Source organism: Geotrypetes seraphini, chromosome 7 (assembly GCF_902459505.1).
Source record: "Geotrypetes seraphini chromosome 7, aGeoSer1.1, whole genome shotgun sequence".
NCBI lineage: Eukaryota > Metazoa > Chordata > Amphibia > Gymnophiona > Dermophiidae > Geotrypetes > Geotrypetes seraphini.
The window spans coordinates 117,882,801-117,895,139 of NC_047090.1; the positions used below are offsets into that span (position 1 = coordinate 117,882,801).

The 12,339-nt window shown below is 38.1% G+C and overlaps 1 protein-coding gene across 4 annotated transcripts in view; it reads right to left on the reverse strand.

The window, feature by feature from the left end:
- ZNF106 (zinc finger protein 106) overlaps positions 1-12,339 on the reverse strand; it is a 172,553-nt gene that overhangs the window by 79,762 nt on the left and 80,452 nt on the right. For all 4 annotated transcript variants that reach the window (XM_033950714.1, XM_033950713.1, XM_033950712.1 and 1 more), the window contains 4 exons: positions 10,985-11,618; positions 4,712-4,781; positions 882-1,036; positions 720-795 (listed from right to left, as the gene is read on the reverse strand). In XM_033950714.1, coding sequence (XP_033806605.1) covers positions 720-795; positions 882-1,036; positions 4,712-4,781; positions 10,985-11,618 — 935 coding nt within the window. The remainder of the gene's footprint in view (positions 1-719; positions 796-881; positions 1,037-4,711; positions 4,782-10,984; positions 11,619-12,339) is intronic.

Genomic DNA, 12,339 nt, shown 5'->3' on the forward strand with positions numbered 1-12,339 from the left:
CTACCGCATACTATTAGTAATCTACTGTGCTTGTTACTTCTGTAGCAAACTGTGATTTGTGCCTTTCCAGAGGCCTGCAATTGCATCCACTGAACTACTAAGAAAATCAGAAGAGGGAATTAAAGTTGTACCAAAAACTCTTAGCAGTAGTGAAGGAAGGCCTATACACTATGGCCCCAGCTACGACAGGCTCCATCTCAGCTGGAAACACAATAGGGGCAGGAAGAAGATGCAAGAGTAAAACAATCAATGTCCTAACAAGTTACTGTTGTCTTCCCGAGGGAAGGCTAAAATTAAGTACAGTGTGGCTCTATCTGCAAAAAGAAGAATAGCATTAAAAGGAGCCACATTGTGCACATTTTGTCACAGTAGCATGCAGCCTTGACCTGTGGGGGGGAAGAAAATGAAATACACTGCATGTTTCCAACCTGCCTACAAAAGAAGCAAACATGTCAGTTAAACGCCATTTATTTCAAACATACTATACATAAATGAATTATAGGTATTGAGAAAGAAAGTTAAAAAAAACATGTTTTCAAAGTGAATTATCAGCAGAAAACCCCACAGAAAAAGATATGCTGCCACTACAAAGGACTTCTATTGGTAATCTCAGTAGATATGCCAAGATATCTCTGAGCTTCTTTTACTGCCCTGTAACACCGCTTGTGCCCCACACAATATTTAATAATTACAACACAAAGTGAAGTTTAAGTAATCACCTTTTAAAATAGTATCTTGTAATCCCTGCAGAATCTGGATTCGCTGGGTCCTCAATGTATTCATCTCCACTGTTATCTAGAAACAGAAAAATAAAATTTAATTCTGCTTACATGGCCTGCATGAGAATCAGCTTCTACCTTTAAGCATAACAGGCCACTTACCTGTTGTTTCAAGACAAGAAGACTCTGAACTTCAACATAGGCTGCCTGCAGGGTGGCTCGAGCCTGAAGTACATTGCTATCCACACCTTGCAGAGACTTGGTCAGCTCTTCTTCCCTTAAGGAAATGCTCAACAGCTGATCCACCTGGGAACGTTCTAGAGTGGGGGGAAAAAAAAAACCCTTCACACATCAGCAATAAAAAATAAAAAATCTCATGGAAAGTGTACCCGACTGGTTATATTTAGAATGGCGCCTCATGTTCCCTTTACATCCAGAACATTTCATTAGTATAACAATGCCCAGGAGTTATAAAGATCATAGAATTCTAATAGATACATGGAAAACATTAAGATTTATAAGCAATTTATCTACAGATCCATTGGCTAAATCTTTAAATCAATCTATTTGGGTAAACTCCAGGATCAAAATTGGTGGATTTAAAATAGTATGGAAACAATGGATAATAGCAGATATACGTACTTTAAAAGATGTAATAATAAATGGATCACTGCTTAGTTTTTCACAATTGCAACAAAAATTTGGATTAGAAAAAACACAATATTTTAAATGGATGCAATTGAAGCAGGCTATTCAGGAAGGGTTCCCTGAATGAAAGAATCTTAATACTCAATATAGTTTGCCAATCCTTTGTTTTCAAGCAGATTTTCTAGGACACCAAGCTGCAAAATGGTATAAGATTATATATGAATTTTCAAACAAAAAAAAGAGAACAGGACTTAGGGACATTTGGAGTATTGAGATAGGACAGACAATTTCTGCATCTCAATGGCAAAAATTTTGGTCCTGGAGAATACATACTACAAGGTCAGCATCTATGAGTCAAACATGGATGTTTTTATTACATAGAGTTTTATGGACCCCTACAAGATTACAGAAATTAGATAGTAGTAGATCTAATAGATGCTGGCATTGTAAGATAGAAGTGGGGACATTAGATCATTTATTATTCTTTTGTCCCTGTATTAATTCCTTTTGGAAATTAATTTGGCCCCAAATTAATAAATTATTAGAAAATCATGTTGGACTATCATATGATACAATATTATTTGGAACAACAATGAGAACACAGAGTCCGATATCAGCTAACAATAATAAACTTTTATTAATTTTAACAGGGGTCGCCATTCAGCAAATTACTCAGAACTGGAAAGATTACACTAAATTAAATTACACTTTCTGGTGGAATTCAATTTGTCATATATATAAAATGGAAAAAGTAATGGCATTACAACAAGGTTATATTAAAAAATTTAATAAAATATGGGGACCATTGACAAATTATTCTACTGATCAGATATCATAACACATGTATAGAGCATATAGAGGGGGTAGGGAGGGAAAAATATTGTAATAATAGTATGATATAAAATTTTGATAAAGGGTTTCTTTAATTTACAATGTAAGAACATTTATTGATAATTTCAAGTGTTTTTTCATAATTGAATGTAATACATGTATTTCACTTGATGTAAGAATTTAAAAAGAATAAAAATTATTTACAAAAAAAAAAAAAAGCAATAAAAAATTTCACTTGAGAGAGATCTTTATATAACTGTTATGGAATTGTTAGAACAAATGTTAGTGATATGTACAAAAACATACTAAATATACTGTCAGATCATACACTAAAACCCTAAAACAGAAATTCTTATTAAGGGGTGTGGTATGAGTGGGAAATGGGTAAGAGCTACATCTGGTAGGTAATATAGAGGTCATTACATACTGTCAGGAGAGCTTAGGCACAGTGAAGCAGCTACACTCGCCCTCCAAATTCACAATTTCAGTATCTGCGGATTCGGTTATTCGTGATTTTTTGGGGGGAAAAGAAAAAAAAATGCTGCATCCCGGACCTCCCCAGACCTTACTTGGTGGTCTAGCGGGCTTTTGGGGCAGGAGTGATCTTCCTATGCTCCTGCCCCGTGCAGATCACTCTTACAAAATAGCTGTGGGGAGTTCCCGTTGTACTCTCGAGAGACTACAGAACTCACGGCAGCCATTTTGTATGAGTGATCTGCACGGGGCAAGAGCGTAGGAAGATCGCTTCTGCCCCGAAAGCCCGCTAGACCACCAGGTAAGGTCCGGGATGCCGGGGGGTGGGTCAGAGCCAGCCCAAATGTTATTCGCAAATTTTTAATATTCGCGGGCCAGCTCTGCCCCTAACCCCCGCGAATATTGAGGGAGAAGTGTACTTTAGGTAGCAAATGTTTGAGGGCGACAGCAAGCAAGCCCAGGACAATTGGGCTGCAGTCTCTTCACTTTGCTTTTTGGTGAGAGGGGGTATATTATTGGTGGGGGGTTAGCTAAAGTAGAAGTAAATTGCAGTGCAGAGCCTGGGCCCACATGCTCAGATTTGCAGGTCCAATCCTAATCCTTCCCATCCAAAATGTCTACATTGTATGGAACATGACCAGACAGTAGACATTGAACAAAATACAATATTAGTGGCACTCCTACTCAAAGTTTCAAGTTTCAAGTTTATTAAAAGATTTTTTTCTGCAAAGAATAATAAGCTATTACTTATTATGACAGGAGTTGCCATTCAGCAGATTACATTTAATTGGAAAAATTGGAATAGATTAAATTATAGTTTTTGGTGGAATTCATTATGTCATATGTACAATATGGAAAGAATGTTAGCCTTGCAGAAAGGTAATTTTAATAACTTTCAGGAGGTTTGGAGGCCATTAACAGAATATTGTAATGAGTAATTATTGGATTATCATTTTTCCCTAATAGATATAATTGCAAAGTATGGGGGGGATTTCTGATTTGATATTAAATGATTAGATTAATAGGACAGAATATATAATATATGATATGATATATGTACTACATATGAATTAGTAGGGTTGGGAGGGAGGGTTTAAATATTGATTTAAGTTAAATTGATAGAGAATCAAGTGATATTGTATAAGTTTAAATGTTATTTTATGATACACTTGTTGTAAAATGTAAAATGAATAAAGAATTTAAAAAAAGATTTTTTTATGCTGCTTATTCAAATTTCTAGGCGGTGTACAATAATAATAAAAAAAGAAATATCTTAAAAGGAATAAAACAGTTGGGGTTAAAATATTAAACAAAACCATGTTAGGTTAGTAGGAATATACAAAAATATATATACTAACCGCACACAATTAGGAAAGAAGAGTAGAAGTACAATATTTGAAAAAGGCACACTTAAGGATAAAACAGTAGGTAAGGGTAAAAGCACTTGAAGGGCTGGGGTTAACATTTGGTAGTAATTAGACTAGCTCCGTTTTTGTTAAAATTGCAACCTCATAAGTTCTGATTCATCATATGGTCTTTATCTGCCATTTATTTCTCTGTTTCTGTTAACATAAGCAAGCACTCCTCAGTTCAAAGTTACCGTATTTTCACGCATATAACGCGCGCATTATACACGATTTTACAAACTGAGTATAACCATGCGCGTTATATTCGTGAGCGCGTTGTACACATTTTTTTTTACATAGTTCCCCCCCCCCCCGACATCTGATTCACCCCGCAGGACTGCTCGCACCCCCACCCCAAAGGACCGCTCGCACCCCCACAGCCTCCCCCCCCCATCATGGAGAAGTTGCCTACCGTTGTCCTGCTGCTTCCTCTGACGTCAGAGAAAGGGCGGGACTGCCGGAAGAGGAAGCAGCGCAGATGCAGGGCTCAGAGAAGGGACGGGACCACCGGCAGAGGAAGCAGCAGGACAATGGTAGCATGTGAGCATTTATGTGCTAGGAGCATTGCTCTGCCTCAAAGTCAGCCCAAGAGGCAACACCCCCTTATGTAAATGTACAATGTTAAGCACTCACCTTTTTTGCTTTTAAGTTTTCTTCGTTTATTTTTTCTTTCCAAACTTGGGATTTCAGGAGACCCTCTATCCTAAGCAATTGAAATAAATATAAACTGTGAATGACCAAGAACAGCAAATGAGCATGTAAGAGGAACTGTGACTATCACCACTGGCAAATAAAAAAAGAGAACTCTACATCTGGATTCAAAGTGATGTAATTCAAGATTCTTAAACTAATCAGCAGAATTCAATCCACCAAAATTTATTTGAATATATAAAAGGAAGAATCACAGGTTCTCATTTTAAGACAAACATTACATGCAATAAGTCTAGTGTAGCAAACTACAACTGTGCAGGCCATTTTGTGAGCAGTTTTTTGCCAAAGTGAGAGATGCTCAGGTTTGTGAAACAAGAGCTCCTATTGGAAGATGATTCAAGATTCTGCCTTTCACAAAGAGGTGCAATATCTCATTAAGCACACAGAACTTTGATTAGATTTTTTAAAAAATTAATGTAATATTTATACGAAATTTATGATTATAATATTTGTGGGAAGGGTGGGTGGGGAGGGAATAAATTTATGTATTTAAGATAATAATAGAAAGAAATTCAAGTGATGTGTATAAATTTAATAAGATGTAATATTGTGCACTTGTTATAAGATGAAAAATGAATAAAGACTTTAGAAAAAAAAAATAAAAAATTATTATTTGAAATATTCTTACTCTATCAAAACGAGGGGTGTTCAATAATTTTATATAACCTAAAACTAACTTGCTTTTGCAATCCGAGAGACAAAAAGATGTATTTTTTAAGGCATAACTCTGACTGTAATATATGTGGGTCAGACTTCTCGTAAATTCGCTATAAGACTCACTGAACACAAGAGCAATATTAAGAATAAAATAAATGGGGCTCCACTAGCTAAACATTGTCTTGAAAAATCTCATGAGTTTGGATCTTTGAAAGCCTTAATTTTGGAAGTGGTTCAGCCAAATAGTAGAGGGGGGGACTTCAGAAGGTATCTGGCACAAAGGGAGCAACGGTGGATAAACAGGCTGGACACGCTGTGCCCTAGTGGACTGAATAGATCAATTGAGTGGCAACATTTCTACTAGTGGTTACAGTGTGTCTAGCTGGCTGTTACGTCATGACGTTTGGTTACGTAATGACTATAAAACGTAGCTGATTGCCATCTTAACCTGCTTTGAAACCTTGTGACCAAGTGCAGTAATGTGAGTACTGTTATTTCATTCAATTTTTTTGATTTTTTGTTCTTAGGAGTTTAGTATGTTTTTTGATTCTGTTCTCAATTTTACAGTGAAGCCTTGATTCTTTGAATGTCCTGGTGGCCCTGACGCAGCGGACGACTTAAATAAGTAAAGTTCCGCGAAACGCTGGCCGCGTCGGCATATGAACACTAGTGACTGTTTCTTCTCTGTAAAGACAAATCAGCTATAAAGCTAAGTTGCTTTTTTGGTCTTTGTTTTTCACATCCTGGCTTGCACTTATTTTCATATAACCCCATAGGGGTGGTAGCTTTATTTAAATGCTTTTGAAAATTCTTTAAAAAAATTGCAGATGTGTTGGCCGATGATTGGAGCAGGAGCGATTATACTACGCAGACTATTCCCAGTTTGTGACTGCTATGGCAGTGCGTAGGCTCCGATTCTGAGGCCATAGTCCTTTCAACCTTCTGGGCTATTAACACTAACGTGCACTGCTAGTTATTTGCAGTATTTAGGATTGTTCTTCAATAATTTTATATACCAGAGTATGAAAGATGCATGTTGAATCAGGTCTGTGCATGTTGACATGTCTCAAACACAGATGTGGCTCAGTGCAAATCTAACATTCCAAGAGACAGGATGTCAGAAGAGTCCTCATGCAAATCAAGTAAGAAATTGCTAGATTTAAGCAGAATTAAGTGATAAAAAATTTCTCACAAAAGAAAGGAAAAAGCCAAAGGAGATCCATGAATGCATGACCGCAGTTTATGATGAGTCTGCCCCATCATCCTACAAAGTAAAATTTTGAAGCAAGCAGTTTAAATGGGGTAGAGTCCATTGAAGATGACCCTCACACATTGGATGGTCTGTGGACAAGAAAGTTGAAGATTTAATTTTGTCAGACATACGAATTAAGGTTTCCTGAATAGCTGAAGAAATTGGCATCTCAGCAGATACAATTTAGAAAATAATTCATGAAAAGTTGGACATGTCCAAGGTTAGTGCTGTCAGGAGAACTTGGAGATGCTTCGTGAAGACCAAGTTAATTTTTTTTCATTGTTTAATGACTGGAGCTTGGGTCTATCACAAAGATCCTAAGTTTAAAATGGAACCAAAGCAGAGGAAAAATAAAGATAAAAATAGGTGACCCCAGCGTCGGGGTTTTTTTCTCTGTCAGTGAAGAGAGAGAAGGGGAGACCTGTGACTGCTAAGAGCGGAAGAAGAAAAAACTAACGTTCCGAAGGGAGGGGCTTCAGAGATAACACACTTGCACATGCCACTAAGGTAAAACTTTACCATACCTAGGGGAGAGTACCGACACTTAGGCTCAGTCGGTGGACTTCACCTTCAAGTGTGCCTGCATCTCCCCTGCTTGTCTCTGGAGAAATTCCCCTGGCACCACCACCATGATGACAGACTGCGCTGTCTCCAGGTGAAAACACAGAGCTTTCAGCACCGCATTGACATGCATATCTAGAATGGGTCTCCAATCTTCTGAGCCTTTCTTGGACACTATGAAGTATGTGGAGTACCTGCCTGAGCCCAAATCCTCAGGCAGCATGTGCTCTATGGCCTGACTATCTCCAGTCTCTGAACTGTAGCTGAATCCTTGCTTGCCTTCTCTGGGTACCCTGCCAGTGAGTCTACAAACCAGTCTGCTAAGGGATGGGCAAATTTCTGCATTACCCTTTTCTCCTGAGGCAGCGCTTTTGTGGCGAAACAAGGCTCTTGTTGAGGGAAAGATATATTGAGCTGCTCTCTAGCCAGAAGTTGGATTACAAATTTATGCTTGGGACTGTGTGGTTCAGGTGCCCATCTGGATCCCAGTGCCTGGATGCGATTTCTTCTTTCTGAGCTAAGTAACAGAGGAGCTTTTTTGTTTCAATGTGCTCACTATGTCCAGTTTTTTCTGCGTTTGTCACCTGAAGCTTGTGAACTTTTGTGTGCTTTACTGGCGGGTGTGGTAGAGACGCAGGTTTTTCTCAACTGGATTTGTTCCTTTGAGTTTTTTTTACAGCATCTCCCCTATCAGATAAAGAAGCCTGTGATTTAAAGATCTCTTTGAGCCGTTTCTAGCGTTATGCATTAGCAGTGACTTTGTAGTTCTGCTTTCGATTGATAGTAGTGAATTTGTAGTCCTGCTTTCATTTTTGAGGCTCATTTAGTTAACATTTTATTGGTTCAGCTTCTTGGTGGCAACTCTGTCTAAACTTTAATTTGCCCAAAGATACCTAAATTAGAACATATATATATAAACATGGATTAATGAGAGAAAGCCAACATTGATTTAGTCAAGGGAAATCTTGCCTCACCAATCTACTGCATTTCCTTGAAGGGGTGAATGAACATGTGGATAACGATGAGCCGGTTGATATTGTGTATTTGGATTTTCAAAAGGCATCTGACAAAGAACCTCATGAAAGAATTCTGAGGAAATCAGAAAGTCATGGGATAGGAGGTAATGCCATATTATGGATTAAACACTGGTTGAAAGACAGAAAACAGAGTAGATTTAAATGGTCAATATTCTCAATGGAGAAGGATAAATAGTGGGGTTCCCCAAGGGTCTGTGCTGGGACTACTGCTTAACATTTATCAATGCTCCAGAGATGGGAATAACTAGTGAGATAAATTTGCTGATGACACAAAGTTGTTCAAAGTTGTTAAATCACAAGAGGATTATGAAAAATTGCAAGAGGACCTCATGAGACTGGAAGTCAAAATGGCAGATGACATTTAATGTGAGCAAGTGCAAAGTGATGCATGTGGAAAGAGGAACCCGAACTATAGATACATGATGCATATTAAGAGTCACTGCCCAGGAAAAAGATCTAGGTGTCATTGTTGAGGTTATGTTGAAACCCTCAGATTAATATGTAGCAGCAGCTAAGAAAGCAAATAGAATCATGAGGAAATGAACGGAAAACAAAGATGAAAATGTTATAATGCCCTATGGCAGTGGTCTCAAACTCGCGGCCCGCTATGTACTATTTTGAGGCCCTCTGTATGTTTATCATAATTAAATTACAATATTATTATTAAGACAGCCAAAGATTTATAAACTATAAAGAGTTTTACCTCATGCAAAATTGTCTTTTCTTTAATAAGACATTAACTATTTTTTCTAAGGCCCTCCAAGTCCCTACAAATCCAAAATGTGGCCCTGGAAAGGGTTTGAGTGTGAGACCGCTGCTCTATGGTATGGCCGCACATTGAATACTGTGTGCAATCCTGGTTGCCATATTTCAAAAAATATATAGTGGAATTAAAAAAAGGTACAGAAAAATAATAAAAGAGATGGGATGACTTCCCTATATGAGAAAAAACTAAAATGGCTAAAGCTCTTTCAGCTTGGAGACGAGATGGCTCAAGGGTGATATAAAAGAGGTCTATAAAATGCTGAGTGGAGCGGAAAGGGTGGATGTGAATTGCTTGTTTACTCTTTCCAAAAATACTAAGACTAGGGGGCATGCGATGAAGCTACTAAGTAGTAGATTTAAAACAAACTGGAGAAAATATTTCTTCACATAACATGTAATTAAACTCTGGAATTCGTTGTCGGAGAATGTGGTGAAATCAGTTAACTTAGCGGGGTTTCAAAAAGGTTTGGCTAATTTCCTAAAAAGAGAAATCCATAGGCCATTATTAAGATGGCTTAGGAAAATCCACTGCTTATTCCTAGTTTAAGCAGCAACAAATCTGTTTTACTACTTGGGATCTGGGTAGGCCACTGTTGGAAACAGGATACTGGACTTGATGGACCCTCGGTCTGTCCCAGTATGGCAATTCTTATGTTCTTAGGGAACAGAAATTTCTGCTGATATTTTACTTAAAATTTCATTCCACAAGTGTTTTTGTAAAAAAACAAATAAACAAAAAACTGGAACTCTATTCCTGAATGCCCAATGGATAGTGGCACTATGCTAAACTCAACCTCAATCAGATACTTTGTTGCACAATTTTCCCGATTTATCAATCTGCTCCCGACAGACTTATGTACACTATCAGAAAGCATGTCCTACAAAATTAAAGTACTATGTTTTAGTGATCTCTTGCATAAAACTTAACAAATGTGACAGGATTATAAGGAAAGATTAGGTTCTTATCTTGATAATCTTCTTTCTAGTAAATAGGCACATCATTCTGGAACACTTGGGTTGTGTATATCTGGTCGCGTGATTCTGTATAGAGAGCCTCATTTACATTTTTCTGCTCCGCCTCACAGCCCTCTGGGCTGTCCTGTAATACCTCAGTTCATATCAAAACAGATGATCAGCCTTAGAGGAGAAAACATAACAGGAAGTGGTACGGGGACTCTCCCGAGAAACTCATCTGTTCTGCTCATATCATAACATATTAACATGAAATAATCATGAAACATCTAAACATTTAACCCTACTGGAACTCGCACATTCAGGGGAGGAAATGCAGTTGGCACCCAATCCCAATGAAAAACCACAAGGTCACTGAGCCTGTGCTCAAGTTCTCTGCGAACAAAACCTGAAATGAGCATGCTCCCAAGGGCATGGTCCCTGAGCTCCCAGACTGCTAATGCAGGCTGCCCCTTGGCTACAGACTACTGCCCTCAGAGTCTGTGTTCTCTGCAGCTAGAAATGTTCTAAAATTGGGAGCTTCTGCAGTACCAAAATGACTCACGACTGGATAAAAAAAAATTTAATTGAATTTAAAATAAACACGAGCAGAACAGACATGCTCCTACCATCTCTTGTGTAGAAAGTAAAACTGAGGTATTACAGGACAGCCCATAGGGATGGGAGGCAGAGCAGAAAAATATAAATGAGGCTCTCTAGACAGGATCTTACAACCAGAGATACACAATATAAGTGTTCCAGAATGATGTGCCTATTGCACTAGAAAAAGTTTAGCTTGTTCACAGAACATAAATCAGAAATTCACAGTGTTGGTGCAACAAATTTATCTCAGGAGATATTATATTTCCAATTCTGGAATCTCTACCACCCAATCACTGCACTTCAGGGACTGGACTGGCAAGGTATTTAAACTATTCAAATATTACATAAGCATTTTCTTCCACTACTTACCGCTGTTGCTCTTCTCTTCTTTCCAATGCCTTGGGCGTCATTCTGTTCTGTTCCAGACGTACAGCTGCTGTCTGTAGCTGCCTCCACTACAGCAGAAGAGGTAGGAGCCGATGTTCCACTCTGATCCAAACCACATCTATCCCCTTGGCTCTCAGGTGAACTGTGTTTATCAAGCTGTTCATAACTTTGTAGATTTTCCTCTTTCTTTACAGAATTGACAGCTGCTGTGTCTCTAGAAGAATGAGTGCTATGTTGCCACTGGTTGGTTATCAACTCATATTTTTCCACTGCAGCAGAGGATGACTCGGGAACAGTTGTCTCTTCTTGCTCCAGGCCACCAACCTCAGAACTGCAATTTGGTTTGAGTTGTACTCCAGCCAGATGACTGGTAGGAACAGTTTGCCTCTTTTCACTTTCCTGTTTTGTGATTTGGTCATCAAAAAAGTCATAAACAGAGGCAGACCTGTCAACTGCCACACTGCTCTCAGAGAGACTGCGTTTACGAATAGACCCTGGTGGTAGCACAGAGATCCCTTCCCAGTGGAATCCTTCGAGACTCGACAGGTCTGGCTCCTCATTCAAATCCAGCTCTTCCTGATCATTATGAACTGGTGCAATCATCTCAATGCCAAACCTTTTGGGAAGAAGAACCAGGATAAAAACACAAGAATGGAAACCATTATAACAGTAGCTATGATAGTTTAGAGGGAAATTTTTAAGACCATTTCTATAGTTAAAACAGTGTTTTAGCCAAAGAAATAGTTATTTTTAAAACTGCACATCATATGCTGGTAAAAAGATATGTATTGTTCAACATCATGCATACTTTTGCCGACATCAAGTTATAGTTTTGGATTATCAGAAGTGCACATGTCCATCTAAGGAAAAAGTACCCTCATTTTTCAATGTAAAGAGTGGATGCAAAAAACAACAACATCCCAACATGTAAAAAGAACCTACAGACTTTGAGATCTCCACATCTTAAGTTTAATGCTTAGTCTATTGTGGTATCTACTTGGAAACCAATAAAGGCAACACTTTCATCCTTTTAAAATAAGGATGCATCACTTTACCATGCTCTCTTAAAAGTTAAAAAATTACCATGCTCTCTTAAAAGTTAAAAAAAAAATTAAAAATGAAACCAACTCATCTAAAGAAATTAGCAGTCTGCAAAGGGAAGTTCCTGATAATTATTTTGACAAAGTCAATATCTGAGTCACACTGTCAGGGCCCGATACAATGCCTTATACAAGTCTGGCACATTTTTCACTTTCTAGTGCTTACAAAATACAATTGAAAATGCATTAAAGTTGGAATTTGCTTCAGTAATCTACAAAACATACTCTGCACTTATA